Below are 22,015 nucleotides of genomic sequence, written 5' to 3'. Positions count from 1 at the left end.
AGGATTTATTAATTGTTTTATCTTCCTATTCAGAATCTATGAAGTAGGTTTTCGCAGTTACCACAATTATTTATTTATTTTATGGATCATGCACCTCATGGACAAAAATAATTCTTAACAGAGTATGATTTCTTCGAATGTCTTCGAAAGAAAAAGAAAAGTTTTATTAAGTCCCAAGATCACTCGTTTGCAAAATCTATGTAAAGTTTAAAAAAGTAAGTAGGATAAAGTAGCCTATAATATAGTCCCTCTTCAGGTCCCTCGTGCCTGGAGAGCACGGGATGATTTTTGCCAGCACGTGGCGGGCATGGGCCGTCGCGTTCGTGCACGGACGCCACACGGTGAAGCATGAACTGCTTCTCATAAAATGTTGGTGATGTTTTGAATCCGTGCCTCGTCCGCGCCTCCTAAGCCCCTATCCCTAATCCGTCGATCCCGATTATGATCACTAGCTTCTCATAATAACTGTAAAGAGAATCGATATAGTATGCGGAGCGATCTGGTAACTCATCGCATTATCATCCCAAGAAAACTCTTACCATTATGTGATTAATGGAAAGAGACCATCATGAATCTCAGCAATGAGGAATACGACGTAGAGAGAGAGAGAGAGATGTTCATTGAACGCTTTGCCTTCAGGTGACGTGCAATACAAGCCGTATGTGACCGCGCGGCCCGAGATAGTGGTGGTGGAGCTGGATGGTGACGAGGACTTCGTGGTGGTCGGCTGCGACGGACTGTGGGATGTCCTCAGTGAGGACGCTGTGGCGTTGTCCGTCTATAAACAGCTGTGCAATGACCGAGGTAAGTGCCTTTCTATTTTATTTTTCTTTATTTTTATTTTTTATTCATTATAGGCGCACGCTTGACCACGATCACACCTGATGGGAAGTGATGATGTGGCCTAAGATGGGACGCGTTTGCCTAGAAGGTTCCTACCCTACCATGCGTATAAGGAATGATGACGCAAAGCGTTTCGTACGCGAAGATGTGTTTCAACTGGTTATATGGCTCTGGGCTCTAGCCCTTTTGATTCTCTGCCTTTCTATATGGGTACATTCTTTCTACATAGTAATATGGGGTTATTCAATGGGCGGATAAACAAAAATCTTAAAAAGTAGGAAACGCATTGTGGGTCCTCTGGTGCTGCAAATGTTTATGGGCGGCGGCATTCACTTCACATCAGATGACCCGCCTGCTCGTTAGCGTGCTTATTTATATAAAAACTAGCTTGGACTAGCTAGACTTCGTCCGCGTGGACTACACAATCTTCAAACCCCTATTTCACCCCCTTAGGGGTTGAATTTTCAAAAATCCTTTCTTAGCGGATGCCTACGTCATAATAGCTATCTGCATGCCAAATTTCAGCCCGATCCGTCCAGTAGTTTAAGCTGTGCGTTGATAGATCAGTCAGTCACCTTTTCCTTATATATTTAGACAAAGAACACAACTACGATGAGCGTTGCTTTGTTTTTCTCTTGATCGAAGTAGCGATCGTCTTCTTATGAAGGTTGGCTTCTTATGGCGATTATGATTTATGGCGATTTCAGTTTTCGATACCACTGTTCTAAATAAATATCTAAGTAAGTATACCTATCTAGGTAGTGATCAGCATGACACTGTTATAAATGAAAGAGTCTACCTACCTATTCAAACATTAAATAACAACAGGTAAAGTCCTAGTAAAAAAGTTTGGTTTATAGGACTTACGACTATTTCACCAAAGAATTTTAAATCAGGCATATTTTAATTCACATGCGAGTAAATTAAAATATGCCTGATTAGTTGTAGGCATCAAGCCTTGAGTGATTTTTAGTTTTTAAATACATAAAAAAGGAACGATGAAGTAGGTGTTATTCAGTCCATATTCAGTCAAGAGTTTGGTCCTGTACCAAATATTTACGTCAGTTCCTTTGGCGCGTTTGTTTACTTGAAAATTAATACACAACTTCGGACTTAATCGCCCCAGTCGGAACTAGATGATTTTCTATTAATTATTGCGAGGCGTGGATCATTAAGGGCCATAGCAGACAACGATATTACCATCAGCATCGGCGATTTTGAGACTAGATCATTGCTGCATTGGGTGTTGGTGACTTTCTGCGTTCGATCGCTATACACATTGAAATCCATATCCATACTAATATTATAAATGCGAAAGTGTCTGTCTGTCTGTCTGTCTGTCTGTCTGTCTGTCTGTCTGTCTGTCTGTCACGACTTTCACGACTCATCCGTTCAACAAATTTTGACGAAATTTGGTACAGATATAGCTTGCATCCCGGGGAAGGACATAAGGATTTTAATCCCGGAAAATCAAAGAGTTCCCACGGGATAAAAACCTAAATCCAGGCGGTCGAAGTCGCGGGCATCATCTAGTAATAAATAAAATTGATTTGATCGCTGCGACTGGACACTGTATGGTGAGATTGTATGGTGCAAAGCATCATATTATCTGTTATAACCCTAATAAAACATTGTATCTATGTAAATAAAGCAAGAAATCGTAGCAATAACAATTTTATAGAACTTTATCGTTGAGTCAAGTTCTTGTTACTCTGCTAAATACCTATTCATTTATGTCATTTCTATAAATAGCGCTAACCGCCTCAGGTTTCTGATAAGAAAGTTACATAACCATAATTTTATAGCAGAAATGAACTTGTTGCTTAAGTTCACGGTTCGAGACAGACTAATCGATAGGATTACTTGCCTACCTTCTTAACGGCTTATAACAAAGTGTGGAATAATAATAAACATAGGTCAATGGTTTGTTTACGAATTGCACCTACTTTAGTATTATGGCCCGCATCGTTGTGCAATCGGGTTTTACTCTCGTCTTAATTTGTTGGTGTATGCTTGATTCATACCTTGGTAAACACACTACTTTTTTTGAAACAGGTAGGTGTCGAAAGGTGCGTTAACCCCGCGCCAATGTTTATGTAGTCTGTGTCCCTACCATTACGCGTATCTGTCACACAACAAGCGTTCGAATTAGCCTTCACTTTTTAAAATACACTTGTATGAGCTTTGCCTATCTGGAGTTTTGTAATATCTCTTATAAAAAACTATCGTTTAACTGCAATCACATCTGCTGGTATGGTAATGAAGCAGCCTAAGGTGAGCTCGCTTGCGAATCTTGCGATATATGTAGATTGTAGATGCTATTCACTCTTGAATTTGATTAGGTAAGTGGTTAGAAAAACGGAAGCTAGAGGGGCATTCCAAATTTTAGCGGTGCGTATTAGATACGAGAAAGAAATGCACATCGTACGCGTCTTGGAAGTTAAACAACTTCGGGGTGCGACCCGCTCCGGAATATTGTGATATGTTATGATCTGCTTATTGATGTGCCTCCGGAAAACATACAGCATTTATGTATGAAGAAGCAATTATGTACTCACCGCATATATGCGCGCTTCATCCATAAACATGTATATTCCTATGCAATAATGTAGTTTACCTTACCGGATATAGGGGCGCTAGTGTCTCACCCAGCAAGGCAGTGAGCCGCTGCCATCTTGGATGTCATAGCGTTGTGTACTTTCGCCGCGTGCGCGTCGAATCTAAAATTATATCGTTAATCCGTCTTCCTTTGCAAAAAAATTATTTTCAATAAGTGCAATAAATGTGATAATACGGTGATCATGATATATATTTTCTTATTATTTCGTAATATTACCGTGGGGACATTTTGGTTGGACCCCACGTGCGCGAACAATGTCGATAGGCTACGTAAGCTAATCGATCTGGTGTTTCGCGCTTATTGGTGCCTGAGAGGGCTCTTGAAAAAGGGGATACCTCGACATCCAGCAGCGATTCAAGCAACGAGCAGGATTGAGAGTGACTCCCGAGAGAAACGGCGAGAAATTACCAGGTAACGATCGATCCTCGGATCGATGCGTTATACAACCAGGTGAGTTTTCTTACATATCTTATAATGCATTTACCATATTGTGTATCTAATGCAAATGAGATGCTAATTGAGAAACCAAATTAAACAAATGGCGATTTGGTTGACGAACGTGTCGACACCGACACCGAAATCTAAATCTGGATCTAGGTTTCTTTAATACAAATTTTGGCGAGGAAAAGTCCCAATGGTTACCTATAATCGGTTATTGAATCTATTTATTTTATGTACAAAGTTAATTGAGTGCAATTTAAATTTTACGCCAGTGAATCGAATGATAACATTTTATCTCGCCCACGTGGCGAGATGTTGGTTATAACAAGACATTGGTTAAATTGCTCATTTAGAGGGGTTTCGTAAACTGAAAATAACGGAGAACTGTACTCACTAAACAATAGCTAACACTTATTTGGCCCCACTGAGGACATCATGGCCGTTACCACCAATGCTTTATTATACCAAACAGAACTCAGTTAAGAATCCAGATACCCCCTTTAATAAATGACTGAAACATTCAGATGATAAAGTCACCCTTTGGTCTAAGTATCTCCTGCATTTTTATTCTTTTGAATATAATGATTAGCAATAAAGATGGTTAAATAAATAAATAACATTCAGCAAATCATCTTTGTCTTAAAAATTATCAGAACAAACTTTACAAATTGTTTGGGTAACAGGCGAATGTATAGCATAATATAATATGTAAGGTGCAGGAGATGAATATCAGACAGAATTTTCATGGAGATGTTTATTTTAAATACTCTAAGGAAATTTTGGATACGGTATTTGCATATGTCAAAAGTGAATGGTTTCTCAGTGATGGCTGAATGGAGGGTCTTCCACTGGAAGCCTCTCGGACCTCGCATATCTGATATGTGAGGTCCGCACCCTTTGTTAGTTTTGGGTGTGATAACCATTTTAAATTATTGATTAAGCTGGAAAAGTACGTCAAATCATTGTGACGTCACATGCCAGTGTTTCATGGGGCCTCGCGTGCTGAGCGGGTGTTTTAACGCTTTATAGGATACTGATTTGACTAGTGGTCAAATACCGGATTGGCTTTTAACAATAGTGACGAGGTTCTTTTTGGATAAAGCAACACTCACTGCGTTTATGCAATCCCCTGGTGGCCCATATTTATAAATATTACAGCTATAAATGCCTACAATCGAAAAACCTATCCAACACAATATGTTACAGGTTATGTAATGACATTCTAATATCGTTGGCAAGCTTTTGGTGCAAACAGTTTTTGTAAATGTCAATTACGGTATTTCGAATACCCTAATACAAGAAACTACCCCCGGTAATGCCCACAAAACAAATAATGCAACATGCAACCTGGTCACCTGTCACGACTTAAATGACACAAGAATTACTGGACCAAAACTAGTAGAAGTGGTTCACAAGGAAATGCCCAGTTTTATCTCCGAGCTTTTTCTGCGGAAGGAAAACGTCGGATCGATGCGTCTGATTTTCGACCCTCGAGAACGAAACAATTTGTGAAACAAAACTATCCCGTCTGATTTGTCATACCGGTTCGTAGCTTTCTACAACAAAAGTTGGACAACCTGTCTAATTTTTGGGTCTGGCGGCAGCGCCCCACCTGTAACATGCTCGGTTGCGGAAACCTTGCATGCGAAGGAATGTCGAGTGCTAGTCTACCTAGACGACTTCCTTCTGGTCAATCAAGACCAATCCAAGTTATGTCTTCAGGCTGCGGAAGCCGTGAGGCACTTGGAACTTCTGGGCTGGCAATTCTGGTCAACTAAGACCAATCCAGGTTATGCCTTCACGCTGCGGAAGCGTGAGGTCCTTGGAACTTCGGGGCAGGGGGATCAATTACCAAAAGCCAACGTCCATACCATGTTGAAGACACCGGTTCTCGTCCGATCACCGAAGTTAAGCAACATCGGGATCAATTACTAAAAGTCAATTCTAACACTCACACAAGACCTACAATACCTGGGTATTCGTTGGCAGACTATAAGAAAATTCAATGTTCTTGCCCATAATAAAGAGTAAAAAACTATCAACGAGACCTTTGAGAGAATTATTACTGAAAATATCTGAAATCACTCTTCACGAAATGCAACGGTTGCTAGGACAGTCAGACTTCGCCAGTTTAGTAACTCCCAGAAGCAGACTACATTCTGATCAGATCCAAATACGCCTCAAACGTTTCGATAATATGTTTTAGACTGCTGAATCCACAATCGTGGAACAGGGAATGACATGGCGGCGCGGAACCACATGTCTCAGGCTGCCAATATGTACACCTAAAACCTGCCATCCACTGCTTGGCGAATAATGCCTCTGATTGGCTTTTAGTGCCCAATTAAACGGGAAATTAATGCCAGAAACTTGGTGAGTGCATCAAAAATGATAGCACAGCAATAGAAGGAACTTTATGCAGTTATAGTGGCAATTGAAGACAGCACAAGAACTCTGTAAAAATCGCAAGTCTTAGTTCAATCGAACACTCATTCGTTCACTCACTCGTTCGTTCTAACGTTCATTTTAATGAACAAAGTCGTGGGTTTTACTGATTCTAACAATCGAACTCCCGCACATAACAGATTACATTATTGGCTCAAGGCTGTCACGAGGAAAACCTCCCACAGAGTGTCATCTTTTCCCTCAAGCGCCGTCCGAAATCGATTTGGTTGCAGCACAACAGATTACTGTAGTAGGGAATAAAGATGGTGTGATGTCTTTATCGACTGCAAAGATTGATCAGCAAGTTATAGATGCTTTCAACAGGTCATTGAGACATCAATTTAGCATGGGTGTTTTCTTCTCCAAACTAATTGCCAAAAGTACTGACTTACTTGAACCAGTGCAGCTGGGGTGTACTTAAATGTGGCACGTGAAAGACCTTTGGGCTTCAAGATTTGAAAGCAGAGCTCAAATGAACTATAGAACCTATCAGGGACTCTGATAGATGTCACGACATTACAGTGTCCACCAGACATTTACACGGAAGCTGAAAAAATTGAGGATGGGTGCCCAAATAAAGGAGTAGTCTATACGAGAAGTAAAGAACAGGTGCTTGTTGGAAGCAATTTTTGTCCTACCTACCTACCAGACATCAAAAATGGTTAAACTGGTGCGAAACCTGGTGGCGGTTAACTTTCTATGATCCACATGTGGACACTAGGCAATTATTGACGTGGCTAAACTCAAAATTACTAAACCATTTATCATACAGGACCTTAAGGTAGAGCTCAAGCACTAACTACAGAAGCTCTCATTTAAGCACACACTTCCCGAGATATCTAGACGAACCTATATGGACAATTGTTGCCCTGGAACGAAGGGTTGACAACTGAAAGTCTGTGTCACCGGGAAAAAATATATTATATACTTTATTTGGCCCAAAGACTGACACTCACTCTTAACATAAATACGGATGGACACTTTCAAAACATAATAGTATAACAGAAAACATAATTCTCTATTAATGTACTAGTATACTACAGTAGTACTACATGTATGTCTTTGACACAGGAAAATAGGTCAAGCAGAATGAAGTTAAGAATTTAAATATATTGTAATCTTTTTATCACCAACTGTAATGAAACTGAAGCCGCATCACGTACTGTAATAGATCACTGGAACAGTTCAGTTCTTAAGCAATGTGGCAGCATTCCTGTATCCCCAGGGATTCATCAGTGGATCAACAGTAGTTTCTTTGGGGACAGATAACCAATCAATGGACGATATACTCGTATCTCGTGGTAACTGGAGATTACCAGACACTCTTGTTGAAATCATTATTGCCCGGAGGAGATCTCAAAGTAACTGAAGCTTATTTTTCAATATAATCATTATATGGTCCGGTTTGAGTTTTAGTAATCCTTATCAAAATTACAGACATAAATCATTTAAATTGGTTGTCTTTTAGACATTATATTTTAACTTATTAACCCTGGTTAGAAATAACAATAACTTTAATAGGTGACAATGAAGGGGACGTGGTTATTTGATCTAACTTAACGATTAATATTTTTGTTATTCAATTAACAGATTAACTCCCTTTGATTCATCATAGCGTTGTGGGTAATACATTTCACCAGCAGATAACAAACACGTCTTCATACATAAATGCTGTATGTTTTCCGGAGGCACATCAATATGACGGTTTTACATTACAATAAAACCGATATTATGTGCCGAGAGGGAAAACATACAGCATTGCAGGAACTTCTTCCTGGTGAAGACTATGACATCCAAGATGGCAGCGGCTCACTGCCTTGCTGGGTGAGACACTAGCGCCCCTATATCCGGTAAGGTAAACTACATTATTGCATAGGAATATACATGTTTATGGATGAAGCGCGCATATATGCGGTGAGTACATAATTGCTTCTTCATACATAAATGCTGTATGTTTTCCCTCTCGGCACATAATATCGGTTTTATTGTAATGTAAAACCGTCATATTAACATAATAACAGCTACTCCAGGTTTATTGGGAAACCCTAAAGGCGTCATAGGTTTCATTTCAGGTAATTACAGGCTGATCTTGTTGGATCCTTACTCAAATAACTACCTGCATGCCAAATTTCAGCCCGATCTGTCCAGTAGTTTGAGCTGTGCGTTGATAGATCAGTCAGTCAGTCAGTCAGTCAGTCACCTTTTCCTTTTATATATTTAGAATTTGTCTAAATTCATAACCTCGTTCAGATAACCGAAGATAATATCGATATACAACTAAAGTGCTATGTAAATTCCACAGAATACTTCTGTATTCTGAGGAGAATATGTATTATACCTTCCTATCCCATCACTGAATCTTTACAAGTATCTATGGGTGAAAAGGGTCTTAACATTTTGTGACGTTTATACTTAGTGGAAATTTGAGAAGGGACAGAAAGGGCAGCTACTTAAACCCTTGTGAAGTTTTAAGGTGACTGACTTTTCAAGATGTTATTATAACAGTATTCGATCGATCGAAGCGATAGCATGTAACGCTGGCAATAAATCAAATCAAGAGTCAAAAAACCGGCCAAATGCGAGTCGGGCTCGCGCGACGAGGGTTCCGTACTACAGTCGTATTTTTTCGACATTTTGCACGATAATTCAAAAACTATGATGCATAAAAATAAATAAAAACCTGTTTTAGAATGCACAGGTGAAGACCTTTCATATGATACCCCACTTGATATAGTTATCTTACTTCGAAAATTGAAAATACTAATTATTAGTTCATGACCGCAATTTAATTTTTTTTGTGTGATGTAACCACAAATTTCCCCGAATGTCTGCTATAAGACCTGCCTGCCAAATTTCATGATTCTAGGTCAACGGGAAGTACCCTGTAGGTTTCATGACAGACCGACAGACAGACAGACAGACAGACATACAATAAAGTGATCCTATAAGGGTTCCGTTTTTCCTTTTGAGGTACGGAACCCTAAAAATCAGAAGCGGAGTGTTTGTCCCGTTAACTCTGCTATCATAAAAGTAACTTCCCAATATATTTACAATAATATAATTTTTGTACGACAAAACATTCACAGTTACAAAAAAATCAGTGATCTCCATGATAGGCAAACTAGAAACAAAAATAAGCTAGCTACTCCTGCGCTCCGCCTCTGGAAGGTGCGAAAGTCATTTGTGGGAATGAGTGTAATATTTTATAATAAAATTCCACAAGCAATTTTAGACTTGCCTTTACACAAGTTTAAAAAATGTGTTAAAAGTATGCTCCTAAAAAAAGCATATTATACAGTCGCAGACTATGTAAACGATAAAAAAGCTTGGATTTGACTCGCTCCAGCAATGCACGGGGCTGCAATGGCTTGTATAGTACGGTATAATAACATTGTAAATTGAAAAATTAAAAAGAGCAACCGCCGAGTTTCTTGCTGGTTCTTCTCGGTAGGAACGGCATTCCGAACCAGTGGTAAATTAAAACTACCTGACTATTCATAAGCACTTTTAAAAAGTTTACATGAATAAAAAAACATTCTATTCTATTCTATTCTAACACAAATCCCGAAACTAAGGTTATTAAATAAATCCACGCGTACGAAGTCGCGGGCATCAGGTAGTATTCATATAGGTTTTTTGTAAAATATGTTCGATGAGTAGTTTTTAAATATAGGAAAACTTTTGCTGTTTGCAATTACATATTTCAGGTAAGTTGTTGTATAACAGAGCTCCTTCAAAGAGAATATTCTTTTTTCCATAATTGTTTCTAATTTTAGGTAGATGTAGTTTGTTGTGTTTTCGTAAACCGTGTGTGATTGTTCTTCTTTCAAAGCTAGGGCGTTTTTATTATTATTTAGATACAAATTAGCCCTTGACTGCAATCTTACGTGGTGGTAAGCGATGATGCAGTCTAAGATGGAAGCGGGCTAAACTGTGAGGGTGTATGGCAGTTTTTATTAAACCCCTTTGGATTCTACACGACATCGTACCGGAACGCTAAATCACTTAGCGGCACGGCTTTGCCGGTAGGGTGATAACTATAGCCACGTCCGAAGCCTCCCACCAGACCCAGACAACACCAGGTTAAACCTACTTATCTACTTCACATAAACATAGTTTTTTACCAATACACTATAAGCTTAGCGACTGTTATCGAATTTTAGTGATGATAAGCATTATAGTAGCAGTTTGTTCCTATCTTCTATTGCCAAATAAACCAGAGCGCTCTCGTTTAAAAAACATGTCTTAGCGAAGTATGCTGTATGCAAGTAGTTGTGTAGTTCTCCCCATTGTGGTTAGCGTAACTTAGGCGCCCTTCAAGTCTTTGTAAAGTGTCTTTAATGGATCGCAACGCTCAAGGCGAAAAGCTTTCATGTTGCTCAACAGATTTTTGTTGTCGCATAAATGTAAGGGTTTTTCATTGTGGCACTTGCACTGAGGGGGAGTTGTGTGCCACTTTTGTCATTGTTTCGTTTGGATTGTGGTGTTACAGTGATTATTAAAGGTTTTTGAGACTAATTTCGAATGGAAAACCACCGTAGTTAGGGAACTATTTTAAAGGAACACTACAGATGATATAAGGCAGTATTGTGGGAGCGCCTACTTCCAAGTCCCAATCGTGCCACCCACAAGAAATATTTTTTTAATTAATATGATCAGCGAAAATAATCGCATGCGTCTCCAAGTTTCTTGCAGCGTTTCAATATGTCAAGAGTGATAGGCATAATAAGGTAGGCAAGGGCTCTTCAACCTAGGCCTCATCATTGTTTTTACACTAGGCATGATTGTCATCAAGCTCACATTCAACTTTCAAAACAATCTATCGGAGTCCCAAGTACAATTTCAAGCGAAATGTTTATAGATTTTTTCGAATATTTTGACAAATGAAAATCAAACCTATCATCTTTCAAAACAATTTATCGGAGTCCCAAGTATAATTTCAGATTTTCTCGAATGATTTTACAAAAGAAAATTTAGTTCCTGATATCCGAAGACTTATTTTTCCGACATGCCCCGCTGTCTGCACTACTCAAACCCAGTGACAACAGTCTGTCGTATGAATAGACTCGATATGAGTAGCCGCGGTAATTTCTAGCTCAAGTTACACAGAGTGATGTCCCCTAGAGAAACTAATAGTTTATTCGCCCCGATTACATAATATTTAATGAAAATATCGTGTTACTTGTATTTACTTTAGTGTCAAGTCTTTGTGTATAATCAGTAAACGTTTGTTTGATTCCGTATTTAGTTTCATTTTGAGGAGATTGAACTTTCGATAATCTTTGTGTATATATATACTAGCTTATGCTCACGACTTCGTCCGCGTAGACTGCACAATTTTCAATCCTCTATTTTACCCCATTTGGGTTTGAATTTCTAGATTCATTTTGGGTTAGATATCTACGTCATAATAGCTATCTGCATGCATATATGCATTATGCAGCATAGTTTGAGCTGTGCGTTGATAGATCAGTCAGTCAGTTAGCTTTTTCTTTTAAGGGGGAATAAAGTAAGCTAGTTAAGTAGTGTTTACTTTGACAGATTTGTAAAATCACCAGCATCAGCAGGTGTACTGCGTTTAACAAATGACTTTACCTTTTTTGTTATCGGATAACTCCAGGATGACGTTATAAGTAGCAAATCTGTGATCTCAGTGATCGACAACGATAGTAATGCATGGACCAGGAGAAGACATCATAATGCAGTAATTTTTGGACTACACAGGGTGTAGTGGTACAACAAAATTACAGGTTCACTGAAATAAGCAACTGCTAAAATTTGCTGATGCAAAATAATAAGGCTGTCTAAGCTGGAATGTGTTATGGTTGGTATAGAGGTGTTTATACGGTTTTGGCTTCTACTACGGTTTTGGATTCCTCATATCGGAATTCTAATATATCGACTTTGTCGGTAAAACGGCTTTGTACGCTTGTGTAAGTAGTTGCAGTCTAAGAATGGTTGACCTCTAAAGAAATGCGGAGAAGGAGGGACGTATAAGCTAGGAAAAAAAACCAATGACATCGATGTTCCAAAAATGTATTTGGCGAGGTTAGAAATATGAACCAATTCCTGCATTGGTTAATTTTTAGGGTTCCGTACCTCAAAAGGAAAAACGGAACCCTTATAGGATCACTTTGTTGTCTGTCTGTCTGTCTCTGTCTGTCGGTCTGTCAAGAAACCTACAGGGTACTTGCCGTTGACCTAGAATCATGAAATTTGGCAGGTCTTACAGCAGACATTCGGGGAAAAATCTGAAAACCGTGAATTTGTGGTTACATCACACAAAATAAATAAATTGTGGTCATGAACTAATAATTAGTATTTTCAATTTTCGAAGTAAGATAACTATATCAAGTGGGGTCATATGAAAGGTCTTCATCTGTGCATTCTAAAACAGTTTTTTATTTATTTTTATGCATCATAGTTTTTGAATTATTGTGCAAAATGTTGCAAAAATACGACTGTAGTACGGAACCCTCGTCGCGCGAGCCTGACTCGCACTTGGCCAGTTTTTTCCGAGCTGGCATCTATGTCGCATCTCTTGAGACTTGAGGGCTGTCGGCCGTAATTTCCCATTTGGTATATTAAAATAATACGTCATTGATTTGACCCCGTAGATAAAATAATTTCCCACTTGCCCTAATTAAACGTTAAATTAAAATATAATACCACGCTGTCACGCAATTATTCTCTCTCAATCTATCATGTATCTTTTGTAGGTCCCATGCTAGTCTAGGCTCTGAAATGTGTGATAACTTGATAAGAGTTAACAGAGAATTTTAGTATACCTAATTTCACTACCCCTATCACTAAACCCATAATCATATTATAAATGCAAAAATAATATGTTTGTTGATTTGACCTTTAATAACGTCGCAACGCAACGGAGCGACGGATCGACGTGATTTTTTGCATGGGTATACACTATACATATCAGTAGTTAAAGAGTGATATAGGCTACTTTTATCCCGGAAAATCAAAAAAAGGATTTTGAAAAACCTAAGTCATACACCTTGCCTTTTTTCCGTTGGTAAAAATGCAATTACGCACTCCACACAAAACCGGGTTAGTGTGCACCGTGCCTAGATTTCAGACAGAAAATCATTTTAGTAGGTCTTGTCATGATTAGGTAGTACGATGCTATCTAGGTAGGTTCCTAGTATGAATAATATTTTAAAATAAAATGCATGGTGAATATTAGGAAAAAATTAATGTTGACAGACTAGTTAAAAAAAGATCTTGCAAAAATCCTGATAAAATAACTAAAAAGTATTTTAACCGACTTCAAAAAAAGGAGGAGGTTGAGAACCTCCTCCTGAAATAATTTTTTTACAAAAAAAATAAAAACCGACTTCGATACACAAACACTAAAAATTGAAAAATAATTTAATTTATTACCGAATATATTATGTATACAAAAGTTAGTATAGTTCCATAATAATATTTTTTGGGGTCGGTGCCAATGAGGTGCCATTGTGGAGTCTCATAAAAATATGAAGTCTAGACGATTCGCGCAGCTAAAGCTAATTGGCACCGGCACCAAAAAGTATTATTATGGAACTATATTAACTCTTGTATACATAATATATTCGGTAATAAATTAAATTATTTTTCAATTGTTAGTGTTTGTGTACCGAAGTCGGTTTTTTTTTGTAATTTTTTTTATATGATTGATGATTTTATGTAGCGTAACGAGACAGCCACGGTGCACCGTGCCTCACCGTGCCTAGATTTCAGGCCGGGCTGCGGTCGGGCGCACCGCAACGTCGCGATATTGTTTCGTAATTGCGTCGGAAGTGGGGAAGTGGAGAAATTGGATACTTTGTTTTCACTTCGCCCCCGGACCGCCCCGCGCCCCGGACCCCTCCGTGCGGCCATCGCAGCCGGCTTCCCCGCGTCTTGGTGAAGCCTTTCTAATGAGCTTCGTTGACATGTAAACATTGCGTTGTCATGTTTGTTTACCACAGTTGCATGTGACCCACCACTGTCCACTGCTGGACATGTCTATACCTATCTACCCATATTATAAATGCGAAAGTGTGTTTGTTTTTTGGTTTGTTGGTTGGTCCTTCAATCACGTCGCAACGGAGTAACGGATCGCCGTGATTTTTTGCATGGTTATAGTTTAAGACCTGGAGAGTGACATAGGCTTTTATCCCGGAAAATCAAAGCTTTCCTAAGTTAACCTAAATCCACGCGAAGGAAGTCGCGGGCATCAGCTAGTATCTATATATGTGTCTCGATTTTTCAGTAGCTTTGCGTTTAGCAATAGGAACCTAACTGAATCTAAAACGACAAAGTATAAAGTGGCACTAATGTCGTCATCATAGGTCATACAAGTTATCTAGACGAGGATCTTTACAGAGGTTCTGATTTTCGCACAATTGCAGCTGATGTAGGTAGTTGTAAGTGTAACTCAAAAGTCCGAACTGCCAATTTTTTGGATAGGTAATGCTATGTTTGTTTTCAATGTGCGATATGTTTTGTGAAGATTACCACACCACAGCCATCGCGTCGCGTCGCTGCGATTCATTTGACATCGTATGTTCACTTAATGGAAGTTTACTAAGTAAACAAGTAGCAGACATAAAAAAGGACGTTTCAAAAAAAAAAAGTGCTCGTTTGTAAAGTTGCCTAACCTAGCCTAAAATACAGTAGGTAGGTATCATTTGCATTTGCATTTATAGCGTTTGTAGTTTTTGTATTCAAGTTTTTATTCACATTATTGTGAATAAATTTTAAATTGAAGAGACTCCATTGTTGAATTATTTTGCGATAAGATTTATTGAATAATTTTATTTAAATTACGTGGGACTTGTGCATAGTTTAACGTGCCCAATAAAAAATCTCTACTGATATTTTACACTGTAAATAATAATAATCGTACATAAATCTTTAATATTCTTATTTTTATTTCAAAGTTAAAATTAATGATGACTCATCTCATTGGTCTTACAGCCGCACCCGGAGTCGCTTAATCGTTACTTAAGGCATAAGACTTAACGATTAAGCGACTCTAAGTGCGGCAGTTAGTCTGATATCTTTTAATGAGTATCGCCAAGGTTGAGGTTACCTAACCTCCGACGCAAAAAGAGGGGTGTTAAAAGGCGCCTTCGTAGCAGTCACAACGGCATTCTGGGTGCAATAAGAGATAGTATAGGCCCAATAAAACATTGGGTAGCTGTGTCCACTAGGTGACTATAGTTGCCACGGTAGGCTACTTTATTTATTTACTTATTACTAACGTAATTATAAGGAAACTAGCTGACCCGGCGAACTTCTTACCGCCTAACAGTCGATTCTTTATTTTTTTATTTTTTTTATACTTACAATTTTTTAAAAAAAATTCTCTGTAAGAACTCCTACTTCGTACTTCAAGGAATATTATAAAAAAAGAGTTAGCGAAATCGGTTCAGCTGGTCTCGAGATTTGCGATCAGCAACACATTTAGCGATTCATTTTTATATAGTATATAGAGATGTAAAGCTATGTGGAAAATCTCAAGTTTCTAGCCCTAGTGGTTTAGCCGTACGTGATGTGTCAGTCAGTCAGTTTATCCTTTTATGTGAACAAGATTAGCACCACTGCCCCGGTTTTTAATATTTACATTTATAATTAAAACAGGATCACCTTTTGCCCATTAAAGTGGACACATGACAGCTTTATTGGATTATGAGTTTTAGCTGTTTAAACAGTGCGGAGTTGATATTTGAACTGGGGCGGTCGGGCGTCGACGCTAATTCGCCCCGGGGGCAGTCCGGATTATACCCTACATTGTCCAAAACTTTTGAATTCACCTCTAGGTGTATAAAAGCCAAGTTGTATTAAAACGAATTTCGGACTACGTATGTATTTGTTTTGTTTGCCTTCGCTCGTGTGACTATTTTATGTTCAACGGTCAATTTCGTACCTTTATGTTTTATTTTTACGTTATTGTATATTTCAATGTATAAATAATCTGTTCGGTAGTATACGTTTTGATTAAGTAAACGGAACAGCATTTCAATGTATTTATAGTCTAACTTTACGAATCAATCCGAACTTTATCCTCAAAAGACAAATTGTATTTTGAATCTCAAAACATTACTTAGTAATTTTTTGCTTTTGAGGTGTGCCGATTTCCCAGGGTAAACTACTAATAAAGATCAACATTTCGATCTGTGACTAATCAAACTCGTATTTAGACATGGGCAAAACTAGTTTTTGCATTTCGATGTTCAGTTGTTGAACGTTTATTGTAAAGATCTGCTGGCTACACAATGACTCCTACGCTTGAACGTACAGATCTTTTAGCAGCCATGGTGCTTGAAGAAGTTCATGCTTCTTAATGGCAGCTTCTTCTTTAGTTCTGGATTTCTTTTCCGGATTCCGGATATAGAATCATTTCTATAGTAAAATCTTTACGAGACTTCTACGACAGCTCTGAAATGCTCAAAGGACCCGTTAGTGGAAGTCAAAGCTGCTAAAAACAAAAGAAACGATCGTTCAGGCGATAACACTGATGTCAAATCGACCAATCCTGTACACTTCGCTACTGATTGTGCCGATATCATTGTGTCCATTGATCGTGGTGTACTTGATAAGCCCCGTCGCCCTAACCGCGATTTAGATGGCGTCGTATCTGACTATACGGTGTCCTAACGCTCTTCCGTAATTGTTGGTTTATGTTCGTATTGTGCTGTAAAATGTATGAGTGTGTCCGTTCTTGTTTATTGTGAGAGGTTTAGTATCACTCCCGTGCATCAACGGCTGTTAATTCAAGATCAAAACTTGTACAGCTAACTTATTTTATCAACTGAGAGTAGGTAAGTAAGCGGACTGTGAATGAAGGCACTCAGGCCGCGATACTCAAAACTCTGAGATGGATAGATAAATAGAAGACTTAATTGCACACAAAACAAGAAAAAAACCAAGACATAATAAAGAAACTATGAACTAAAAACAATTGTATGAATGAATAGGCGGCCTTATTGTTTAAAGCATCTTCACCAGGAGACGTTGGCGTTCTGTTAGTTTCGAAGAATGAAATGTCATATTCATCCTTAACACTTCGTAAGACCAGAACTGTTTAGAGATTTTGAATTAATGAAGTAAAGAAAGCTAGTCTTATTTGTAGATATTCAATACATTTACATCGGTACAAAGTTAAGTCGACAAAAAATCGAAACCTGAACTAATGGTATTTACTGATGACATGATGATAGCCCAATCGGCTTAGTTTCCGTCGTGTTGCATAGTGATCGAGAAAATATTAGGTGTTCTACTGTCACGAACTGCCGATTTTGTACAACCTCTCAAATAGTAAAATAATTATGAAGGATAATGTACTTTAAAATTTCAGCTTTAAATGTCTAGGGAACTGACAGTAGACGTTATCATGCAAATATTTCAGGCTGCCCAAACAGGAATTTCATAAATTGTGTGATGACAGGCCACAGCGGCGCCATTAAATTACAATGAGTCGCTTGTCGTTATACCATCTGCGGACGAGCGGGACATGTACCTAAATTATAAAAAGTTCCAAGTGCTCGCCAAGTCTACGAGTCTACGTAATGCTTATGTATTCTGTAGAGGCTAAAAGGGTTACAGGCTTTGTTTATCCTATCATTCCCTACTATTAGTTTCAGGTTTCAGCCCATACACTCGGATGCAGTGGCAAAGTAGTGAACTGCCTTTAATTTTAAGTCATTTTATTATTATATAAGCTAATGCCTGTCTTGCATTGCAATGCGACTCGTACGCCATTACCTACTGCATGTTGATTTTGAAACTTTCACGCAAGTGCTTATGATAACTGTACAAAGTTTCAACTCAATTGGATGAACGATGCGCGAACGCTTGAAATAAAACACGTCAATTTTCTCATACCTTTCAGCTAATCATATCAGTACCCTTATTATAAATGCGAAAGTTTATTTGTTTCTTGGTTTATTGGTTTGTTGGTTTGTCCTTTGATCACGTCGCAACGGTGCAACGGATTGACGTGATTTTTTGCATGGGTAAAGACTAAAGACCTGGAGAGTGACATAGGCTCCTGTTTATCCCGGAAAATCGAAGAGTTTCCACGGGATTTTTAAAAACCAAATTTCACGCGTACGAAGTCGCTCGCATCAGCTAGTAAGTTATATTATTTTGACAAATTAGAGTAGAGACTAGGATTGTATAACCGTACTTTGATCATTCTTAAATGGCGAGAGCAAAGTCAACTAGAGTGAGGAAACTCTCGGTTTGATCTTGTATCGACGATATGTCAAATATTAGGCTACGGTGACGTAAAATCATAGAAAATATTGCTACTTTAGGACTATCTGCGTTAAATGTTAAATGTTTTGTGAATCTAGAATAACAGTAATTCCATAAGAATGGGCATTTGAATTTTACCGACTGTTGAGTGTTGACAGGTGACTAGTCCACTTGGCAGCCGCGTCTACAACAACGTGGACTTCGGCCTTGACACTGATCTGACTTGCCACTCCGGCCGATATGTCTGCCAACTTACATTTAATTCCGCCACGACAGTTAGGATACTTGTATCAAAACGTCGAGGCGTGGACGTCACTAGCAAGCGTCGAATGTTCCTACATTTGACGCTAGGTAGCCTATGAATCGCCTATTTTTCTTTGATATCCCGTCACCCGTAGCCTAATATTTGACATATCGTCGATTCAGGATCAAACCGAGAGTTTACTCACTCTAGTTCACTTTGTTTCCGCCGCACCAGGGAGGCCTCAGCTAGTGAATTTTGAGCTGTTGAAGTACCGAACAGTGTTTAAACTTTAAAACACTTGTTTAAATTTTTTTTTTGAAATAATGCCAATCCTGATTAAGTCATGTTTAATCCACGCCTTTTGTCAACATTCTTTACTAATTGATAACAATCAGTTCTTTAAACCTTTTCTTGTAAAAAGTTACTAAATTGCACCGATTTACTTTTTTCAATTGATTGTGTTGCTTCAGTAAACACGTCAATAGATTTCCTTGATAGTGTAATTTACTGTTTTAGCGTTAAATAAGCTAATTTTAAATAACTATTTTATTTAAACGCTTACTTATAACTTGTAACCAATTATTTAATTAGTCGAGCAAAATTTACCAAATTACTCAAAATTATTTCTATAAGTGTGTTCGCTAACGACATTACCTTCAAGTAGTTATTAGACGTTATTTATTTTGTTTCGTTTATTTAGGGCCTTGTTGCGCAATTACAGAGTTAAATACTGGAAAATAGCTATAGTTGTTTCGTAAATTGCCTGTCATTTTATAAAATACTCGAAAGCGGCACCTAAAAACAATGGATGTTGATTAATAGAAGTGTTCTACGGTCTACTTGTTCAACTAGCCGTGGTCTATGGCTGCCTCATTAGCATCTATGATCGGGAGAATGTATGGCCCTTTTCTCTTTCTTGAAATTAGTCGGTCTTGCAATGGTTAACATAATGTATCTTCACCTTATTAACACTAAGGCGAGATCTATAAACCGCACTTTGACTTTGCTCAGACTTAAGATGAAGTTAAAATGAAACAGATATATGTGAGATATATAGCTCTGTCTCGTTTTAACTCTGTCTTAAGTCTAAGCAAAGAAAGTGTGATTAAAAACTTATTTAATTATTATTTTGGCTTTTCTGTTATGTAACAAAATTCCTTAAAGCTAGATCTAGTCGGTCCGACTTAGCACACGGGTGCCCTAACTATTAATATGTATGATTCTTCTAAAGACACCTGCCTCCCGATTGGTAAAAACTTAAACTAAATCCTTTTAGCACTTTTGAGATTTTCGCTTAAAAACTGACGACACGGTGAGATGACTTTGTTCAGTATGTATAAAGGTATACTAAGGAAAGTTTTATATAAAACAAACATTCTTATTCCAATTTCCAAATATCCGTGGTTAATGGAGAAATCATATAATTATTCATTCACTTCTTATCAGAGAAAGGCGCATGAGTTTTGAAAACATATTTATAATTTAATTTGACTTCTGTGCGCGAGCCAGTTAGTTGAAACAGTTGAAAGTAAGCGGTTTTTCTGATTTATTTTCTACGAAAGTGTACGTAGTCTCGCTCCATATGACATGTCGGGCAGTCTGCGGCCGATGATGGTAGTGGTGCTACAAATGTACATGTAGAACAACATGCCGACTGTGTTCAATACTTTAAGTTGCATCAAAAAGATATTACATTGTTATTTTGATCTTACATTTTTGTAGTGACAACGCATGTTATGTATTTAATTTTAATCCTAAATCCTAATATATAAAACACAAAAAATGTTTTTACCTATATCCGTTATAGCCTCTGAAACCATCCAACCTATGCCAATTTTGTTGGATAGTAGACGTATACTTCTTATGATAACAACTCAAACTGACTTTAATTCCTTGCCTTTTTTTGTCGGTAGGATTAGGGCTAACAACTCTGCAAACTATCCAGCATGGTCGATCTCATCCCTCAGATCGACAGTCAACAGCAATTAAAATTCAAATGATTATAGTTCATCCGACAATAGCGAACGTGGCACCGTCATCATGTGACATGCTCTAATGCAAATTTGACAGACTGTCACATATTAAGTTCGCGTTACGATAATGGTCTCATAAATATGTAGCACGTTTGGTTTGGGTTGTGCATCGACCGACGACTGACCTTCGTCAGTCCTAGTATTGGGGTTGTATTCGTGCGTGTCGTATCCGAGGGTCAGAAGGGTCAGATAATAATATAATATGTACGATAAAAGTGAGCTTCGATAACGAACGTGCTAATCAATATAAGTATGTGTATGAAAAGGAGAAATTGACAGATATTAACAACACAATAGTGACAATTTGAAATTGTGCATTGTGGAGTTTACATCTCCTGAGGATCTTCCGGTGTCGGAGTGGAACGAATTGAGTGTGTTTCAGAAGATTTGTGTGGTTTTAGGTGTTTTGGTGGCGTGTACCTAGTGCTTGCTTTTCCTGCTTTATCTATTTTGGCGATTATAGCGAATTAAGTTTGTGGTTCCTTGTGATTCCATTAAGAAAGTGCCTACTTTTAAAAATTCCAACAGGGTCTTTTAACCCTATAAACACCGCCCGGTTAGTAGTATGATTAGTTTTTACAAATCAGAATACCCTTCTTCGATGTCGTTGTTACTAATCGTTTTTAACTATACTGTGAAAAGCAACTAATATATTTTTTCAAACATGTGACCGTGGTTTTTAATTAATGCTAATGCGGTATACATATCGGGACCGATATCGATCGAGTAATGTGAAAAAAGCGCTTAAAACTGTCTGCGATATATTGAAATGTCGTCTGGTAGTAAAAAATATTTATTTAGTGAGCCCGCAAATTATTGTGCAAAACAATAGGCAGCAGTGATTATATTCAGTCGAGTGGTCTCACTGCGTGGCGGGAGGGTGCCTCGTAATAAAAATGTATAAGGGCTTGGAGAGACACGACGCGGGACGAAAACAGATCCTCCTCGGCTCGTGAAAGTTAGTACTTACCAGGATTTGTATGAACCGTTCATACTGCGGTCCGTTAAGTTAGACTGAGCTAAGGTATCACGACTCGCGTTCGTGACTCGCAAGTGTCGCCCAACGTCTTTATTTTAAAAATAGAGATAGTGAGCAAACGAGCAGGCGGGTCACCTGATGTTAAGTGATTATCGCCGCCCATGAAC

The 22,015-nt window shown here is 38.2% G+C and overlaps 1 protein-coding gene across 4 annotated transcripts in view; it reads left to right on the top strand.

The window, feature by feature from the left end:
* The window catches only part of LOC117996571 (nascent polypeptide-associated complex subunit alpha, muscle-specific form-like), a 128,347-nt gene that overhangs the window by 33,478 nt on the left and 72,854 nt on the right, over positions 1–22,015 (top strand). For all 4 annotated transcript variants that reach the window (XM_069509561.1, XM_069509560.1, XM_034984648.2 and 1 more), the window contains one exon: positions 640–804. In XM_069509561.1, coding sequence (XP_069365662.1) covers positions 640–804 — 165 coding nt within the window. The remainder of the gene's footprint in view (positions 1–639; positions 805–22,015) is intronic.

Source organism: Maniola hyperantus, chromosome 3, assembly GCF_902806685.2.
Source record: "Maniola hyperantus chromosome 3, iAphHyp1.2, whole genome shotgun sequence".
In the NCBI taxonomy this organism is placed as follows: Eukaryota; Metazoa; Arthropoda; class Insecta; order Lepidoptera; family Nymphalidae; genus Maniola; species Maniola hyperantus.
This window is presented reverse-complemented; position numbering and strand designations above follow the sequence as displayed.